Source organism: Leuciscus leuciscus, assembly GCF_965113295.1.
Source record: "Leuciscus leuciscus genome assembly, chromosome: 15".
NCBI lineage: Eukaryota > Metazoa > Chordata > Actinopteri > Cypriniformes > Leuciscidae > Leuciscus > Leuciscus leuciscus.
Genome location: NC_138739.1, coordinates 18,557,864 through 18,579,196, shown reverse-complemented (window position 1 = coordinate 18,579,196; position 21,333 = coordinate 18,557,864). Strand labels below are relative to the sequence as shown.

General features: G+C 41.0%; 3 protein-coding genes across 3 annotated transcripts in view; 1 reads left to right on the top strand and 2 right to left on the bottom strand.

Annotated features, from left to right (window-relative positions):
- Positions 1–21,333, bottom strand: part of LOC309475595 (uncharacterized protein) — a 374,444-nt gene that overhangs the window by 69,864 nt on the left and 283,247 nt on the right. The gene's annotated exons all lie outside the window — the stretch shown is intronic.
- The window catches only part of LOC309475658 (CD48 antigen-like), a 91,477-nt gene that overhangs the window by 47,891 nt on the left and 22,253 nt on the right, over positions 1–21,333 (top strand). The window lies entirely within an intron of this gene.
- Positions 16,272–17,785, bottom strand: LOC309475395 (E3 SUMO-protein ligase ZBED1-like). The gene is made up of 3 exons (XM_082138158.1): positions 17,092–17,785; positions 16,807–16,995; positions 16,272–16,689 (listed from the first exon to the last, which is right to left on the bottom strand). The coding sequence occupies exons 1-3, from the start codon at positions 17,750–17,752 to the stop codon at positions 16,304–16,306; spliced, it is 1,236 nt and encodes a 411-aa protein (XP_081994284.1). The 5' UTR covers positions 17,753–17,785; the 3' UTR covers positions 16,272–16,303.

Here is a 21,333-nt window from a genome sequence, read left to right as displayed (position 1 = left end):
CTGAATCTTTACAGTGTGTACATGGCCTTTAGTGATTTTGATGAGATCATTTGTGTTCTTTAATTTTAACATGTGATTCATTTGGACTAAAGGTAAAACGGTATAATATCATAAGCAGCCTAAAACATCTTTACAGCTGAAAAGGTCTATAATTGTTCCTGGGGTTAAGAGTAAATGTCAAAACCTCTGTAGAAATCAGTTTAAAGCTCATCTCTGTGACCTCTCTTTGTCGATACACATTCATATCTTCAAACATATGTCATCTTGTCATTTATTTGGAATTTTTATTTGATTATTATTATTTTCTGAGTAGGCTTACAGTAATTAAGGCCTAAGGACCGTGTACATCTCATCATGTGTTGTTTCTGTTGTAAAAAAAAGGGCTTTTTTTGCAGATGACACAGCTGGAGCTCCAGGTGTTGAACACAGAAGCAGCCTTTTACCTGTTATAACAATTAGCCTACCTTATAAATATATGCAATATGGGATAATGTTGGGCTAATGACATATGTCATTAATGTGTAAAATACTGCAAATGCTATAAAGGCTTTAAAAACTTTTTAAAAATGTGTGGCCCTTTTCTTGAACATTTCCATATGTGCATACTGTACTGCCAATTATACTTTTTATAACTTTTTATTGGATTTTTAATCCCATTATATTTATTTTATTCTCATCTCTTATCATTTAATCAGTTATTGCTAATGTAGCCTATTTCTTTTTAACTAATTGCCCTTTTCTTTTCATTATGAACAACCAGCCTGCAACTTCACTAGCCTAATTTAAGTCCCACAGTGAGCTGTGTATGATTCACTAGAAAGAACCGACTCATCAAGTCATTCGTTCGGGAATCAGACTACACTGGTTGGCCTTTATGTTTTTTTATTTTTATTTTTATTTTATTTTTTTTTTATTTTTTTTATTATACAGTACATAAGGTAAACACAGAACACAACAACAGAACACAAAAACAACAATAAAACAGCAGTAATAATAACAGTAATAAAAAAAAAACAGCAACGACAAATAATAATAGTAATATTTAGAAGTATTAAATAGTATTTGAATAGTAATAGCATGTATAATAATAATGATAATAATAATATTTTGTGGTGACGGTAACAGTAATATCAGTGATAGCAATGACAGTAATAATACAATAATGATAATAAGGATGGTGATAAGTTGTGTTGACGGCAATAGTAATATCAATAATAATAATATATAACATTGATAATGAAAAAAAAAAAAAAAAACAAAACAAAAAAAAAACAGTATTGGTACTCATACTAACACAAAAAAAAAGAGATACTATTGATTTTGATAAAATCAATAATAACAATAATAATAACAACATGTATATCAATAATAATAACAGTAATAACAGTAATAATAGTAATACTAAATATCAATAGTTATATCAATAATAATATAACAACAACAACAACAATAGTAATAATAATAATAATAATAATAACAACAATAGTAATAATAACGTTTTTTATTTTTATTTTATTTCATCTAATAATAGTAATGCTAAAGATGGCGATGATGATAATACTTTGCGATGACGGCGACAGTGATATCAATAATAATAATAGCAGTAATAATGATGATAATAATAATAATAACAATAATAACAATAATAATAACAATACACACACCCAACACATACCACACCTCTCCTAGTTTCTGTGTGCATGTTTTTTCCCCCTCCCATTTTTTTTTTCTTTTTCTTTTTCTTTCCCTTTCTTCTCATTCACTGTACAGTTACTATTTGTATGTATGCCTAAACTAAGGTGGTGCATTAAAAGAAGGTGAAGTGCATTAAGATCAGCATTTGGTGCATTAAAATCATCTGTGTCATGTGTTAGGTGTTGACTTGTATTGTTTATATTTTTATATTTTATATATTTATATCACTATTATCATCATCATTTCATTTATCTATTTATTTATTCATTTATTTATTTTAAACATTTAATATATACATTATACCATTATCGTCCTTATATCAAGCAAATTATCATCACATCGCCATCATTCCATCACTGTTAAATGTTTCTATGATATTGAAAATATTAATAACCATACTGTCAATAATAATTATAATAATAAAAATACTCACAATATTACTAAAACCTTGTATAAATGTATAATAATAAATGAATACATAATTAATCAGGATGAGTGTGTTAAATTTGTAATAGTTGGATGAGGTCTGATCTGGAGTGTTGAGGTTCCGATATACAGTTGTAATGAGGTGTAAAATATTCCAGGGAGATGTAGTCTATGAGCAAATTTTTCCAGTGTGTTATGTGAATAGTGCTTCGGGATTTCCAGTTCAAGAAGATGGTTTTCTTGGCGATGGCTAGGGCTACAAGGAGTATCCTTTTATTTGTTATTTCCTGATTGAGAGTTGATAGATCACCTAGTAGACAGAGTAAGGGGGATAATGGGATGTGGCAGCCCAGGAGGCGGGACAGGGATTCAGTGACGTCTTTCCAAAAGTGTTTAATGGGTGGGCAGTGCCATGTGGCATGGATATATGTGTCCAGGCAGTTTTGTGAGCAGTGTGAGCAAATTCCTGATGTGAATCCCATTTTAGCCAGCCTTTCCCCAGTGTAGTGTGTTCTATGAAGAGTCTTATACTGTATGAGCTGAAGGTTGGCGTTTTTAGTCATGGAATAAATATTTTTACAAATTTGAGTCCAGAAGTCGGTATCAGGAGCAATGGAAATGTATTCTTTCCATTTGATTGTTGGTAAAGATATGGTTTTATTTGAATTAGCTATAATTTTGTATATTTTGGAAAGTAATTTTTTCGGGGAGGATATATTAATTAAATCTGCTAATGCGGTAGGAAGGTGAATGTTGATAGTTCTGTTGTTGATTTTGGATAATACAGCTGATTTGAGTTGCAGATAATTCAAGAATTGATTGCTCCCGATACCGTACTCCTGGACTAAGTAAGAAAATGAAACAAAGTTGTTAGACTGAAAAATGTGCTTTAAATGTGAGATGCCCTTTTGTGCCCATTTATGGAAATTGAGTGTTTTTTTGTTGCTTGTGAAATCAGGGTTCTCTTACGAGAGGTACTCTCGTACTGCGTAATATCTTACGCTAGGGGAAATCTCTTTTCCGCGAGATACTGAAGCCAAAAAATTATCCTTAATTTTGAAATAATGTAAAACGCGTTGCGGCAGCATGCAGACATAGGCGAGACAGCTCGCGCGCCTATTGGCTGCCCTGCGGCAACTGCAGCAGCCTATCGATAAGGCCCTATCGTGACGTCATCACCAATGGGGGCGCTTCGCGCCCCATACGTCACGTCCCGCCGAAACGGGCGTGGCCTGGGGCTATAAATATAGCATCGAAAGGCTAGCTTACCGATTTTTCATCTCTTCAGCGGAGCTCACGCATCGCTGGATCCAGAGAGAAGAAGCCGCGCCGTGGAAACAGCATTTCAGCGGGACGAGTTCGGTACCTGGAGTCGCTGGCCGCGCCGCCTTCAACCACCGTTCCTGCTACGCTATCCGGCGTTATATCCTTTTATTGCATTGTGTGTGTTCGCCGCCGCGACTCACACTCCTTCTCTAAAAGAGCAGAGCGTCTTTTTCAAGATGTCTCGTCCATCCTGTGGCTCGTGCTGAGCCCCACTCAGCGACGGGGACCGCCATGTCATCTGCGTTTCCTGCCTGGGTGAAGGACATGCGGCTCTAGCGCTCGCTGACAGCGGATGCCCTCACTGCGAGCTTATGCCTATGGCGACTCTGAGGACTCGCATGGCAACTTTCCACGAGCCTGCACCTCCCGCTTCGACGCCGCGCCGTAAAAAGCGCCGTGCTCAGCGGATCCCTGAGCCTCCCACCGAGAAAAGCTCGCCGGTGCGCCTGCCAGCTTCGCCGTCTGCTTCTCTCGAGTCTCTCACTCCCGGACAGTGGCCGCCGCTGGCCGCCGCTTCCGCCGGAGATGACAAGGAAGAAGCGGCAGTTTTCGAGGAGGACAACTGCTCTATCCTGGCTTCGGACAGCGAGGATTGGGCGAGCTCTGTGGACCTCGCCCCTTCTTCTGCCCGCGAGTCGTCAGGAAAACGGGCCAGCATTGAAGCTGAGCTGATGCGTCTGCTCACACAGGCCACAGAGAGCCTCGGCCTCGAGTGGTCCGCGCCCGCCGAGCCTACACGCAACCGTCTGGACGGCTGTTTTCTGCAAGGGGACCGCGTTTCCACGCCCTCAAGACCCGCCCCGTTTCTTCCTGAGCTTCATGAAGAACTGGCAAAGTCTTGGAGCGCCCCTTTTTCAGCCAGGCTACGTTCCTCTGCTTCGGCGGCATTCTCCGTGGTGGACGGTGCCAAAGACAGAGGATACCTCGCTCTCCCTCTAGTGGAGGAGGCAGTAGCAGCCCATCTTTGCCCGCCCTCTGCTGGACGGCGGACTAAGACGGCGCTACCTTCAAAAGCCTGCCGCGCTACTTCCACCCTGCACAGTCGCGCTTACACCGCCGCTGGGCAGGCTGCATCAGCGCTACACACTATGGCCACTCTCCAGATCTTCCAAGCTAACCTTCTCCGAAAGCTGGACGAGGAAGGCACGGAAGCAGTCAACGTGGCGGATTTAAGGAGCGCTACGGACCTCGCTCTCCGCGCTACGAAATCCGCTGCACAGGCCATAGGGCGGAACATGGCCTCTCTCACCGTTGCTGAGAGACACCTCTGGCTGACGCTTTCAGAAATGCCGGACTCGGAGCGCTCTGTGTTCCTCGACGCCCCCGTTTCTGCTACTGGCCTCTTTGTATCGTCCGTAAAGGATTTCGCGGACAGATTCGCTGAGGTACAAAAGACGTCGCAGGCCATGAAGCACTTTTTGCCAAAGCGCTCGAGCTCCGCATCAGGCCGCTCTAAACAGCCGTCTGCTCGCAGCTCGCAGCCACCGCCCCCCGCCGCCGCTTCACAGCGTCGACAGGCCCGGGACCAGAGACCACGCTCTCGCTCTGCCGGCCGCCGCCCCCCACAGCGTGGGACTCGGCCGAAGGTTGAGATGAAGCCCGAGGCCTCAAAGTCTTCCTAGCCAGCTTAGGAAAACGACGGTGTTCAAGCCCCGCTGCGGCCGGGTTTCCACCAAAACTTCCCGCTCGTCCAGTTCCATTACATGCGACTGTTCCAGTGTACTCTGCAGTAAACAAGTCGGTTACATTACCCGCTTGCCTGTACACAAACGCCGTTTTCACGGCGACCCAGATAAATCCTGTAAAGAGTGTATTTTCTGGTATTCCGGCCACGGCCGACGGTGTTATGAGTGTAGTAAAAATGCCCACTGCCCAGTGCCCATTCCTACACACAGACACAGCCCGCCCCACAGGGCTCGCGCACATAAAATCGACTCATGTCGATTGCGCACAGAATGTAGTGAACGTGCCCACGTCCCAGTGCCCACAAACACTACACGCTGCATGTCTCTCGGTTTCTGTAAAAACGAAACCAACACACATACAACCGACTCAGGTCGATGGTGTTTTCAGTGCAAATGTGCCCGCTGTCCTGCGCCCACATTCACTCACAGACATGACGAATCCTTCGGTTTCCCCCACGCTCGCCGTCTCTCAGCTACCTGCCGTGAGAGAGCCGAGCGCGGGCGAACCGCCCGCTGTGATCAAAACACTCCCCGCCTCGAGCGCTGCAAATGCGGTGTCTATAATACAGCATACCGAAGCTCCCCGGTCGCCACTATGTCACGACCAGAGCTCCGATCTCATTCAACCCTTAGCTATGCACGCACATGCGTGGGCAAAGCTTCCCGGTGTATCAGAATGGGTGCTGAACATTATAGAAAGAGGCTATTCGCTACAGTTCGCTCGACGTCCCCGCCGTTGTGCGGTGCGAGTCGAAACCACGGTAGAAAAGGAAGTAGCAAGTGTACTTCGTACCGAAATTGCGAAACTGTTGAGCAAAGGGGCAATAGAGCCTTTATCTCAAGCTCAGAGCGAAGGGGGGCTATACAGCAGATATTTTCTGGTTCCGAAAAAAGACGGGGGTCTCAGACCCATTCTAGATCTAAGACAACTGAACGTAGCGCTTTCAAAACGCCGGTTCAGAATGCTCACAACCAAGAAAATCCTCGCGCAAATTCGCCACGGGGACTGGTTTGTGTCAATAGATCTGAAAGACGCGTATTTCCAAATACAAATAGCGTCACGTCACAGGCGATTTTTGAGATTCGCCTTCGAGGGCCAGGCTTATCAATACACAGTCCTACCGTTTGGCCTGTCCCTAGCACCCAATGACAGCTCAAATATCGCTACAGCGCAGATTGACTATTCAGCGCATGACAGAAACCTTCCGCCGCGGCACTATAGTCCCGCTAAGGAAGTTTCAAAGGATGCTCGGTCTCATGGCAGCAGCATCCACAGTTCTCCAGCTGGGTCTGCTTCGCATGCGCCCACTGCAGTTCTGGCTACAAGCGCGAGTACCGCGTCGAGCATGGACTTCAGGTCTCTTTCGTCTCAAGGTCGATCAGGAATGCGTCTCAGCACTGATACCCTGGAGAGCGACCGACTGGTACCAGTCAGGTGTAAGCCTGGGGACTTCCTCGAGTGTGAAGGTGGTGTCCACGGACGCCTCCACCTCGGGATGGGGAGCACTGCTCGAGGGCAGACCGTTTTTCGGCCAGTGGTCAGAACGGGAAAAGCTTCTGCACATAAACTGCCTGGAAATGATGGCAGTCGACAACGCGCTGAGGCGCTTTCGTCCCCAAATAGCAGGACACCACGTCTTGGTCCGCTCGGACAACATGTCAGTGGTAGCCTACATAAATCGCCAGGGAGGCATCACATCCCGAAACCTATACAGGTTAGCGAAACGCCTCCTGGTATGGGCTCAGCACAATTTGCGCTCGCTCAGAGCAGCGCATGTGCCTGGCCACCTGAATGTGGGACCAGACAGACTGTCCAGGAACAATGTTCCAGCAGGAGAATGGTCACTGCATCCGCAGACAGTCCAACTGCTGTGGCAGACATTCGGCAGAGCAAAGATAGACCTGTTTGCGTCTCAAGAAAACGCTCACTGCCCGGAATTTTTCTCAAAGAGCAGGGATGCGCTGGCCCACGTCTGGCCCCGCTGCCCGCTCTATGCCTTTCCCCCCATCACGCTCCTACCTCAGGTATTAGAGCGGATCAGGGAAAGCAGATGCTCAGTGTTACTGGTTGCTCCGTTCTGGAAGAACCAGGCTTGGTTCCCAGTTCTTATGCAGCTGACGAGCACTGCCCCATGGCCAATACCAGTGAGGAGGGACCTCCTCTCTCAAGCCAGGGGCTCGATCTGGCATCCTCGCCCGGAGCTTTGGTCCCTACATGCGTGGGCCATCAACGGGTACCCTCTGATATCCCAGAGGGAGTGTTAAACACGATCATGCAGGCTAGAGCTCCCTCTACGAGACGGCTCTATTCCTCAAAATGGTCAGTGTTCTCCAGCTGGTGCACAGCACGCGGCTTTTCACCCCTGGACTGTGGAGTGACGGAGGTTCTCTCCTTCCTACAAGAGCTACTGGATGAAGGCAGAGCCCCATCCACGCTCAAAGTCTATGTGGCAGCTATAGCAGCGTTTTCCAAACCAACGCTTGGTCAGTCACTAGGAAGGAACGATCTGGTCATTCGGTTCCTTAGAGGAGCTAAGAGGTTAAATCCTCCCAGACCTCCCTCAGTCCCCATATGGGACCTTTCTACGGTCTTGGAGGCCATGAAGGGTGCCCCATTTGAGCCTATCCAGTCAGTAGATATCAAACACTTGTCTTTCAAAACGGTGTTTCTTCTGGCTCTCGCTTCAGTGAAGCGCATAGGGGACTTACAAGCGCTCTCAGTGAGCGCGACGTGTATGGAGTTTGGGCCAAATGACTCGAAAGTCATACTCAAACCAAGGCACGGGTACGTCCCTAAATCCCTCAATACACCGTTCAGGGCCCAGGTAATTTCCCTGTCTGCCCTGCCGGTCTCTAACGAGGAGAAGGACGCCAGCTTCCTTTGCCCAGTCAGGGCGCTAAGGGCTTATGTGTCCCGCACGTCTGTTTTCAGACAGACGGAGCAGCTCTTTGTTTCACTCTACGGACGTTCTAAGGGACTCGCCGTTTCGAAACAGAGCCTATCCAGATGGATAGTCGATGCTATAGCGCTGGCTTACACCTCTAAGGGCTTGTAGTGCCCATTAGGTGTCAGAGCGCACTCCACGAGAGGCGTGGCCTCGTCGTGGGCTTGGTCTAGTGGGATTGCCTTGCAAGATATCTGTATGGCGGCAGGCTGGCCCTCCCCGTCTACATTTATAAGGTTTTATAACCTAGAGGTTCCCGCTCTGCAAGCTAAGCTGCTTTCAGTCTAAAAATCGGTACTGTCTGCCCCGAGTACGTCCGGCCCAGAATACCGAAATAGCGCGAGCAACGCTCGTTTAGATCGCGCAGCTCTATGGGCAATGTGTAAGACCCACTATATTCATCAGTCCAGGCCGGGGTCGCCCTGACTGAGTAAATACCATCACTATAACTGTTCTTATAGGATGCTGCATTACAGGAATGATGCTATTCTAGCCACTCTTCCTGGGCTCTCTGTGAGTCACTTATGATCATGTACTACATGAGCCCGGGCACCTGCCCTTGGGACTTTGGTGCTGGATCATAGCATGCACGGCGTTTTACACTGTTTCCCCTAGCGTAAGATATTACGCAGTACGAGAGTACCTCTCGTAAGAGAACGTACTCGGTTACTAACGTAACCTCGGTTCTCTCTAGAGAGGAAACGAGTACTGCGTATCTTGCCGTGCCTGCGCACGCTCCGGTTCGCTCCGGCGATGAAAAACCGGTAAGCTAGCCTTTCGATGCTATATTTATAGCCCCAGGCCACGCCCGTTTCGGCGGGACGTGACGTATGGGGCGCGAAGCGCCCCCATTGGTGATGACGTCACGATAGGGCCTTATCGATAGGCTGCTGCAGTTGCCGCAGGGCAGCCAATAGGCGCGCGAGCTGTCTCGCCTATGTCTGCATGCTGCCGCAACGCGTTTTACATTATTTCAAAATTAAGGATAATTTTTTGGCTTCAGTATCTCGCGGAAAAGAGATTTCCCCTAGCGTAAGATATTACGCAGTACTCGTTTCCTCTCTAGAGAGAACCGAGGTTACGTTAGTAACCGAGTACGTTATTCCAGAGTGGGGTGAGTTCAGATGGGGCCTGATTGGAGTTTGTGATGTTTTCACAACATCAACATCAACAACAGATGGCCTTTATGTTTTTGATTCAATAAGGCGAACCGACTCATTAGAATCATTCGTTCGTGAATCGGACTGATCGGACTGGTGATGCCGCTTCAGTACAGCGATCCGGTCATGGACGTACACACGGATCTCAGTATTTTTTCAGAGGTGTATATATATAATCAAAGTCGTGAAATAATTTCCTAATAATAACCATACTTAAGTGGTGCAAAGTTATGGTACAATCATGACATAACAGACTCGCTTATATCTGAGCTTTCTTAGCGGAATGTAACAGCGCTCGTCAATGTCAGTGTTTAAGAGGAACAATCAAATCAAAGAAGGAGGGCTACCGCGACGCTTCATTTCGTTCAAAGAAAGAGTGCGAGCTTTGGATGTAAACTACTAAAGTGTTTGTTAAATTTCGTCGTTGACTAATTGTTTTATCTGGTAGACTATTAGGGTATGCTATACGTTTCCCTGCAGCTAGTATTAATAACACATATGCCTAGAACTGGGGAAGTCGGTCATTTCGAAACCATTTAGTTTACAGCAGTCTAAAACTGACCCCAATGACCGCAAAAATTACCATCATGACGTTCATTACGGAAATGTTTTCTTCAGTTCAGTACTGATGCCTTGTCCAAATACACACACTTGCAGTCTTTGCACTTGACCACTTGCCTTGCATGACAGGATATTTGCTCTATTTGGGACAAGTGTTCAAATAGGCATAGGCCAAAGACTGCAAGTGTGTGTAGAACTTTGAGTGGGCTACACGATGGGGAAAAAATGCAAGTGTTTACAGAGCTTTTATTTAGGCTATTATATTTTCAATATTTTGCATTTTAAAATAAACTTCTACATGTCTGTTCAGTAGTCGATAGCCTAACTTACAGAAGGCACACATTTTAAATTGTGGTGCTTCTAGTTAAGTGATAAAAACTTTTGCAAATGTTGTACAAAATAGGCCTACACATGATACTCATCTTTGAACCATTAAAACGTGGATGTTTTTACGACCACATTATATGAATCTAATTAATTTAAATTACAGTGGAATGTTTTCCTTGACATCTCGTGATTTCGGTGCACATGAGTTCCCGAACATAATGCATAACGCTCTGAAGCGGTACTGGAGATAGTGTGCATTAAGGGCACTGCACTTTAGCATTTTTAAGACATGGGACAGTCTTGCGCACTTACTTCCTAAAAAAAAAAAAAACAACAACTAACAGTTTGCTCTATTATTGTTATTTCTCAAAATAGGGAATAATTTCTCACAATTCATAAATCTTTGGATTTTGGATATCACCGAACATTTAACCATAGCAAAAGTACATTTCTTATGTTAATTTTTCATCTCTGTTTTTTGTGTTTATTTCAAATAACACAAATCTGATATAATTTTAATCTTATATCTGTTATTTAACAGATATACTTCTTTAATGCTTCGCTAACTATCAGAAGACACTAGCCGGGTTTAAATCTGAGTTGAGCAGGCGGGGCATGTTGTCACACTGAATGAGACCCTATTAGAACTATGATATTCTATACTTTCATGAATTCTATTGAGAAACCATGAGTAAAAGGTGAATAAAGACTGAGAGTCAATGTTCAGAAATTATTCATTATTATTATGTTTTGAACTATGCTGTGTTTTCCGGTGTGTTTGTTGTCAAACTAAGAAGTTATTTTATTTTAAATTATTTAAAAACATCCATTATTTTATATGAAAACGTTAATGATTGTGTTGTATTGAGAAAATATTTTAATCTGTCTTGTTTATTTTTTTTATTAGATCAGATAGCATTTTACGCTGTCATATGTTACAGTGTGCTCCACCTATGGGGCATGTGGTCACATTTCACTTCTGTTCTTTCGAGGTAAATCAGGAAAAAAGTATACACTGTATTAATGAAACAAAACCACATAATTGTACTAGACATGTGGGAAATTAATGTAAAAAAAAAAAAAAAAAAAAATTTTTAAAACTCTAGGTAGCCTAAGTTTACACAAACTGAGAAAGTCAAAAAGCGTGAGGTAGTGCCCCGCTCTCCCCTACGCCCTCATTAGATCTCATTGTTAACTGTCATGGTAATATCACTGCTTTTGATTGTCCCTTAGTTAATTATGAATTCAAAATGCAAGTATCTGTATTTATGTAAGATTATATTTTAGGAAGAAGCTGAAGACCATGCATTTTAAAATAAAGTAAAAGTGAGTAGGGCCCACAATCCCCTAAACTGGGCCTTCATACATTCCACTGGAATTATAAGCAACATGATGTATCAGCTAAAAAGGACATTGCAGAAAATACATATTTTCATGTTCAAAGTGTTATTTTACTCATGCAAGAAACACAATGTTTCCACAGAATGTTTTTGAAGCTCTTGTAGCTCAGTTTCTGAGTTAAAGTGAAACTGCTGTGGTCTGAGCTTATTTCAGGTTAGTTTAGTGTCAGACTGACCCAAATGAATGTGGTTTCTGTTGAGTGGACAAACGTCTTGCTCCTGTTTACTATTGCATGTGTGCGGTTGACTGATGGATGAATGGACAAAGGCATTTATTTCCTTTTGTAGGGGAGACTGGGGACGGTTGCAACACTTTTTGCATTTCTCTCAGTTACTCAGAGACTATTTGGACAAGACCAACCAAATTTGTATTAAACTTGCATCTGTCTGCTAATTACCCATACCATTTAAAGATGATTACATATGACATATCGTTCACAGTATTTATTTGAATGGAAGAAGCCAGATGTTGCAACTGACCCCGACCCAGGGGACGGTTGCAACACAATCAGGGACGGTTGCAACATGTTAAAAATACCTTAAATCTCACTAATTAACTTTAGCTTTTTGTCTCAATGAGCATATAGAATTCTGAAAATATTAACTGTTTTTAACTGTTATTATTTATGTATATATTATTGTAGCCTATAATTTATTTATTTAGTGATATTTATCAAATAACAGTTATTAAGTTTTGTTTGTTCATGTGTAGAACATAGGCCTACATAGATTCAGTGTGCAGGAGTTACAGATGCTATTCAATCTCTCCATATTTCAGTGTCAAACAGGAAGAATTGAACAACTTGCAATGCAACAAACCTTTATTAAACATGCAATTTATAACTTGTTGCAACCGTCCCCAACCCTATCAGCCATGACAGAACATCATATAGACACACTGACTTTGACACATGCTAACCACGTCACTTAGAATAATTCAAAACTAAGTAAGTTTTGATTAATTCATACAAAATGTCGGGACAGTATGACAAAAATACATTTACTTTCATACCTCCAAAACAAGTTTTGTTCAATAAATGCAGCAGCAGTTTGAATATGTCTACTGTCTTCTTGGTGGGGGGAGGGTCTATGAGTGACATCACTCTAGCTTGTTTCTGATTGGAGAAAAATGACATGTCGCACTCATCCCCTGTTACAACTGTCCCCGGTCTCCCCTACAGATTAACACTCTACACTGATTCATTGTTAAAAATAAAGTAGTGAATCCAGCAAAACTGATGTCTGATTCGACTCTTTGTGCATTTCCAAATACAGCAGTAGATCGAACCAAACAAGTGCTGGAACATTCTGGAAAGAAAAATAACACAGCATCGTATGAGAGTTGTGTGTCAGTGCTAAAGGTAAAAGCGTAGTACACTGCGGTAGAGAATTACAGTGTACTTTTATGTCATCTTCATATTCTTGTGATAAATAGCACTAGTGAATAAGTGAAACAGCTCTGGGCCAAAGGTTGTAACACCATTGTTTTAAATACTTCCACACATGTTAGCATGACGAAACATAGTGTTTTAGTTGCCATATCAACACTATAATAGAGAAAAAACAAAGCGCCAAAATTCAGAAATCTTTAGAAATCACTGAACATTTGTTTAACCATATAGCAAAAGTTCTTACTTATGTTAATTTTTCATCTCTGTTTTTTTTTGTGTTTATTTAAAAATAGAGAAATCTGATATTATTTGAATCTTATATCTGTTATTTAACAGAGATCTAACTAGCAGAAGACACTAGCCGGGGTTAAATTCCAGTTGCCCAGGTGGGGCATGTTGTCACACTGCGTTACAATGAGCACCTAAAACTATGATATATATTATATACTTTTATGAATTCTGTTGATAAAACATGAGAAAAAGGTGAATAAAGACTGAGTAACAATGTTCAGAAATGATTAATTATTATTATGTTTTGAACTATGTTGTATAGCTGTTTTCTGGTGTGTTCGTTGTCAAACTTATTAAAGTTATTATTACTTATTATATAAAAAAATTCTAGTATTTTGTATGAAAAAGTTAATAATGGTATTTTATTGAGAAAATATTTTAGTTTGTCTTGTATATTTTTTTTATTAGATCAGATAGCATTTTAAGCTGTCACGTGGTCATGTTACAATGTGTTCCACCTATGGGGCGTGTTGTCACATTTCACTACCATTCTTTCGGGGTATATCAAGAAAAAAGTATACACTGTATTAATAAAACAAAACCACATAATTGTACTAGACGTGTGAAATTAATGTGGGGAAAAATAAATACTCTGAACCCTGAGTAGATTTACACAAACTGAGAGAAAGTCAAAAAGCGTTACGTTGTGCCCCGCACTCCTAGTGACACTGAATACCGCAAATTAAGACGTTTTTTTTTAAGTAATCCATATTAATATATGTTTCAGGGATATCTGACTGAATAAAAGATAATAAGTTATTAATGTGCATCTGCTGATGGTCTATTCTGAGCCGCACCCATAACTGACAGACAGGAGAGAGACAGAGACACTTTATGCCTAAAGAGATTTACTTGAGATCTGTATTTTGTATTCCGCTAAAACAGTAGGCAATATAAGCTTAGTGTTATTATTATTATTGTTCAATTAATCAATCAATCAATCAATCAATCAATCAATAAATCAATAAATCAATAAATAGTAAATAAATAAATAAACAAATAAATAAATAGTGTTGTGCAGAATATTACAGGTCGTCAGCGCTCTCTAGTGTTCACTAGCCTACCAAACACACACACACATACACACACACCTGCTATGGACTGGCAACTTGTCCAGAGTGTTTCCTCAGCCTATAAGGCCCAAGATGCTGCATAGACCCTAATGTGACCCTATAGGATAAGTGTTATAGAGAACTGATGGATTGATGGATGGAATAACAATCATGCAGAATGTCACAACAAAGTGTTTATTCACAAAATAAGTTATTAATAATTATAGATAGTGTGTCCTTTATTAAAGTGTCCTCTATACTAACTTCTTTGCTACACAATTACAATTGGATGCAAACGTTATTTACAATGTCAGTTTTATTATTAACCTACTTAGAAGTTTAATTCATTGGGTGGATTTCTTTAAAGGTCCCATTACATGGATTATTTAATTTTTTCATAATGTTTCCTGGGGTGCCCTTATGTTTTTTTAGATCAAAAGTTGTTATAATTTAGAAATAAAAGGCATATTTCCTAGCCTGATTTTAGCCTCTGATGATATGTCTAAATGCAATGGCTTTGAAAATGTTAAAAATGTTGAATTATTTGAAATTATTTGAAATTATTGAAATTATTTGAGATTATGTTAACCTAATAAGACAGAACAATACACCAAAAATATACAAAAGTGGTGTCCCACAAAAAATTACATTACAAGCCAAGCTCAATTTTCTTGAAATATTTTTTAGGCCTATATTTATTTTAATACTGTAATTACCATAAACAAGAAAAAATAGTCCTGCTGGACTGGCCACTTGTCCAGAGTGTTTCCTCTGCCTACGGCCCAAGATGCTGCAGACCCTAATGTGACCCTATAGGAAGCGTTATGGAGAACTGATGGATTGTCTTATTAGAATAAGGTTTGTGTGTGCTCTTTTACTGTCACATGATGGTCACACACATCTTAAAGATAACATTTCTTCCACAAGCTTCTTTGCTCTTGTCAGTGAGTAGCACGTTCATGTACACACAGCACGCGCACCACACAGAGGCGAGCAGACTGAAGGAGTCTTCTGATTGGCTGAATAGTTTTTCTCCCCCGTTTGGCTCAGTGTTTTTTCAGGCGTAAAGCATATGACTGATTTACCTCAAAGGAAGAAAATGATTCACGCTGTTTTGTTCTGTTTATGTTGTTTTCTTCTGGATAAGAGTTCTAAATACAGGCTACATAAAGTCTTTGAAGCATTAAAATGATTTAGATGTTTTACAGATTTATAAAGGCCTAATCTAATCTTGTTCTTCAGGAGTGTTTAGTGTTGAGACTGATGAGATAAACGTCCCAGCCAACATTCCTATGTGGGTTTTGATGGGCTGTCACTTGGGTCCTGCAGGAAAACTCAAATGGGACCCAGAGAAATGTGTCCATTGGCTCCACATGGGCCATGTATGTTAACCCATAGGGACACTCTGTGACACTGCCACAGTAAAGCCCTGCAATATGCTCACTTAAGTAAAAAAAATAAAAAAAAAATAAAAAAAACCTTTGCGATATCTGTATGTATGTGCCATGCCAATATGTTTATTGTTTATTTATTTTTCGGCATGTATGTTGATTTTGAACATTTGCCTATGCTTATTTTTGAGGGGACTTTTGTTCGGCTCTAAGGACTCTTGAGCTGAGGGATAAAGAAAAGAGGGGGGCGGCCATTTTGAAAAGGGTGTTTTGGTGAGGTGGCATGGTTCTTTTGGCTAACCTAGCTCTGAGTAAATTGTCTAAAATGTAGTGATGGCAAAATCGAGGCCTCGTGAACCAATGAAACAGTTGAACCAAATGTTCCATATTGTTTCGAGGCTTCGAATCAATCCGACACCCGTCTCAACGGTGACACCTAGTGGTCACTTGCAGGTGTTGATCTGAAACAACCTTGACGAGCCATTAAAAAAAATTTGTTGTTTTTTTATTATTATAATGTTCTAATATGTGGAGCTTGTAACCTATAGGCTCCTCACTGTGCATAATGTTATTTTGGTCATGAAAAATGAATATTAATAAAAGAAATCAAGCCACAATGTCTCACTTTTTTTGAGATTTTTATTCAAAAATATTCATTTATCTGCTGTGGAAGGACTTAGCCTACTTCTTTTTTTACAGATAATTTCTCCAGCCTTTGAAAAAATCCTCTCACAAGGGACACTTGTTGCTGGCATACAAAGATATTTTTTTGCAAGGACATACAAATGAGGAAAGATTACTGCTCTCTCTTTCCAGTAAGTTAGTGGATCATGAGTTCTGGGCAAATACGCATCGTTGATGTATTTTTTCACTTCCACTGTGGCATCAGCTGTAGCATTGTGTATCATCTTGGTTTGATGGATGCGAGTATCAAAAAGTTCCCATAAACTGTCCTGTGTTTCTACTGGTGTTGATGGTGATGGTGATGGTGATGGTGATGATGATGATGATGATGGGTGTGATGTTGACATTTCTGGGTCTGAATAAAAATGAAAACAGCAATTAGTAACAAATCCTAAACTGACGGCATATATGAAGGATATATTATATTACATGATTCAGTTTACATAACATTACACAGACTGAAACTGCTCACCAGGATTTGTGTTTGAACGCATCAGCGAAGCACACTCCAGTGTGATGTGCTTTTCAGCTTCCTGGGCTTTGGCAGCATTTCCAAATGCCACATTTTTTAACCTTGGGTCCAGCAGTGTAGCCAGTGCCAAGGCTCTAAAACTCTCATAACCTCCACATCTGGAGTGCAGACCTTCTTGCAGATGTGAGCCTATGAGCCAAAACAGGAGAAACACATATTTATAATAATAACAATAATATGACAGTTATGGCCAATCACATGGGTAGTATGGTCATTGTGGCCTACCTAATTGAACAGTTGATTCCTGCGTTGCATTTCCTTTTTTCTGTGCAAGCTTGTGCTGCAACATCCTGTACAGTGGTATAAGCTTTGAAGCAGACACTCTCTTTTCCTCTGACATCTCTGTTGTTGCGAGTTTGAATGGTTGCAGTATTGACAATGATTGTTGAATAATGTCATAATCAATACTTGTCAGGGGAGCAGTATCATTGTTTAAGTTGGAAAGTGCAGCAGCCACTGGTTCACGTTGGTCGTACAAGCGCTGTAGCATGTCAAATGTGCTGTTCCATCTCGTGTCAACCTCCTGTATCAGTTTCAGAGTTGGTCTTCCCATCAAGCCCTGCATCTCCACAAGCTTGTCCTTTGCTTTGCAGCTGGATCTGAACAACCCCACTATCTTTCTGGCCTTCTGGCGTATTTCATTGCTGACTGGGGTTTGATCTAGTGCCTTTTTCACAATCAAATTTAAAGTATGAGCAAAACATGGGACATGGCGAAGGTGGAGTAGCTGGGCACTTAGGATCATGTTAGATGCATTGTCAGTCACCATGCACTGAACTTTGGAGGTTATTCCCCACTCAGCCATTAGCAAGGCTTTAGCCTCCATGAGATGCTGGGCTGTGTGGGTTTGGTAAAACCTCCTTACACCCAGTACAACAGTTGCCATTTTTGCCTCTGGTGTTATGTAATGGCAAGTCACACCAAGATATCCATCCATATTAATGGAGGACCACATGTCAGCTGTAAGGCTAACAAATTCGGCCTTTTGTAGGTCCTCCATTGTCTTCTCCTTGGCTTTGTTGTACTTTTCGCTGACCATTATTTTAAGCACCTTCCGGGATGGGAGGACATAGCTTGGATCAAGCTTGTTCACAAATTCCCTGAATCCCTCATCGTCCACGATGGTGAAGGGCTGCAGATCCTTCACCACCATGTTTATAAGAGCCTCATCCAATTCCCTCTGTCTGACTTTTAAAAGAGAAGATAAAACATACTTTCAGACAAATACATTGGAAAAATACAGCTTCAATTAGTGCACATCTATTAAAAGTATAGCCTACTGGTTCATTATTTGGAAACCTTCCAGTGTTTATAATCAGTGCTTTATATAACTTATAAACTTTATAAACAGTGTCCCAAAAGGTTGTAATTATATTTCAATTATAATTATATTTCAAACAATGCATACCTTGCTTAGATGGCCCAGCAGAGTCAGTAGCAGGCCTAGGAACAGGGGGAATGCCATCCTCTGCACCCTGCAAAATGGCAGGATGAGTGCTCCTCAAATGGCGCATCATGGATGATGTATTGTTGCAGTAGGCTAGCTGCCGATCACAATACACACATCTCACTTTATTTGGGGTTTCTAAATGGAAATGCTCCCACACCACTGATGTACGGCATCTCTTCTGGGGAGCCTCCATTTTATCTATCTATCCAAATCTATCTATCTATATATGAATCGATCTATGTATCTAGATATGTATCTATAATCTATGTATATATGTATCGATCTATAATATATGTATTTATATATGTATCTGTAATGTATCTATATATGTATCTATCTATTAATCTAGCTGTCTATATATATTTAAATCTATGTATCTATTAATGTGTCACTATATGTATACTCTGTCTGTCTCTAGCCTATCAGTCAATGTGTTGTGTAAATTTAAATGTAAGTCTAAATTGCCTATAACTAATCAAATCGCACTATGTCACTATATCACCAAAAATCCGCTATCTCAAAGTCAAACTTTGACCCACGAGGTCAAAATGCGTTTATTTCACTTTTATACAGATTTGCGATTGTGTGGTCTGTTCCCGACCGTGTCAATCAAACGCTGATTCGGCGGACCACACCTGATGAAACACTTAGTGAAACACTTCGAGGCTTCGTTTGGTCATAGTCACGTGACATGGGTGTTTCGAATCACGCTTCGGATCAGTGTTTCGACACATCTGCGCTTCGGGATCTCGCAAAGCTTCGGAACGACTGTTTCGCTTCAGCCATCCTTACTAAAATGTTCTCGTGGGAAGAGAGACTTAGTGTATTAGACGTTGGAGCCATTTCATGTGTGCACGCCCTGGTCTGGGATATACATGGTGGACTATACTCTGAGGCCTATTTTTCAGCTGGAGGATAACCTGTTTTTGTGGGGCCTTGAACCAGTGGATTTATATTTTTTCCTCTTTTTGGGGGCAGTTTTTTCATCAGGACTTTAAATTGCCTACATACCTCAAGCAGAAAAGGATTGAGATTTTGTTTGAGTTTTACACAAAGAGTCAACAGATTTATGTTATGTTTGCATGTGCTTTACAATGGTCTAAGTTGCCTTTATATTTTCAAACAATGTTGTTTGGGGGTCTTTGATGACTTTTCAATCATGCTGTTCTGTGTAGTATCTTTGAAATCATAAGATTAAAAGGAAACAATAGTCAACTCCCTTTGAGATAATTATTCAACCTTTTATAAAGAGTTGGAGTTGTTATAACATGATGTGTCCACAGTGGACTCTAATTGAAGCCCTTTCAGATGTTCATTATATGGGCTCACTTTGGTCCCAAATGGGTGCTTGCTGTTTAGCTGTGGTAGTTCGGCTGCCTTCATTAAGTTTGTTAATTCTTGAGTCTGACGTTACTGAATTCCAACATTTTTCAAGATTATCCAATTATAAATGGTAAAACTTGGTTAATATAAAATGAAATATACATCTATTTTATTGATAGAGAGTTTATATCCCTTGACACGCAGCTGATAGTGTTCAGGTGTGAGTGAGGGGCGACCTTTTTTTTTTTCTCAAATGAGAAAGCGGGATTGGAGGGACGGCACACACTAATCATTTTGGCTCGTGGGGTTGAAAATGGTTGAAAATGTTTTTATACAATATCGGCACTTACCCATAATGGTATTAATGGGTTGGATTCTGAAATCCACAGCGCTTCAATGTATATCCATTCAGTGATTTGTAATGAGTTATTAATCAATATTTATGCCGCTAAATATCAAATGATTTGAATGAATTCATAAAGCTTCTGAGATTTACTAATTATAAAGTAACATGTGAGAAAAGCACCGAACACCTGTTAAAAAACTATATGTACTCTTCTAGCTGACCCTGACAGCCGAGGTCACTGGGGTCACTCAGGCCGATTGCCTACGCATCAGTTCTTAGTTCCAAATTTTACTTTACTTTTTATCTTCAATCACTATAATGATGAATATTGTCTGAACCTTTTACTGAGAGAAAGTACATGTTATCAGTATGTTTTGGAAAAATGTCCTGGTCAGAGCTAGAGCTCGATCACCTCAGACCAAGTCACTCCATGAGATTCATTTGTTAGACAAGCGCACAATCTGAGGTCTGAAGTCAAATAACATCCTCTTTAAATATCCTCTCAAAACATATGGCTACTGTAAAAGAAAAGTGTTATTCTCATGCCAGAAACACATTGTTTACGCAGAATGTTTTTGACACTCTTGCCTAGCTCAGTTTCTGAGTCAAAGTGACCCAAATGAATGTGGTTTCTGTTGAGTGGACAAACGTCTCGCTCCTGTTTACTATTGCATGTGTGCGGTTGACTGATGGGTAAACGGGCAAAGGCATTGTTTTCCATTAAGTCTGATTTCCACTCTACACTGATTCATTGTAAAAAACTTTTTTTTATTATTATTATTGTTGTGTATCCTGGAACAGCTATTATTTCTCTATATTTCAGGAGGACATATTTCCAAATACAGCAGTAGATCGAACTAAACAAGTGCTGGAACATTCTGGAAAGAAAAATAACACATCATCATATGAGAGTTGTGTGTCAGTTCTAAAGGTAAAAGCGTAGTACACTGCGGTAAAGAATTACAGTGTACTTTTATGTCATCTTCATATTCTTGTGATAAATAGCACAAGTGAATAAGTGAAACAGCTCTGGGCCAAAGGCAATGGATATAGGTAACATAATGGGGCTACAGAGGTTTTTTTAAATAAAAATGCCTGAACAATCTCGTCATAAAACTGAAACTTTGAAAATCCCTGAAGATCAGGTAATCCATCTTACTTTTGTGTGTGTAAACCTCACTCGCCTGGTCTGGGAGTTCAGTGATTCTCTTTATTACTTAGCGTACAATTTGTTTTGTGTTAAACCAGAACATGCTCGACTTGTATGTTTAAAATATAGGCTATAAAATAGCATTGAAATTTAGTATTATCAAATCAGTATTTTAGTCTGTGAAGCAAGGCCAAAACT

Bases quoted from the DNA above. Each gene is read 5' to 3' on its own strand.
- LOC309475395 (XM_082138158.1), bottom strand. From the start codon at position 17,752: ATGGCAACTGTTGTACTGGGTGTAAGGAGGTTTTACCAAACCCACACA. The intron at 16,996-17,091 runs GTAGGCCACAAT...TTTGGCTCATAG, and splicing joins GGAATCAACTGTTCAATTAG to GCTCACATCTGCAAGAAGGT. The intron at 16,690-16,806 runs GTGAGCAGTTTC...ATTTTTATTCAG, and splicing joins GCGTTCAAACACAAATCCTG to ACCCAGAAATGTCAACATCA.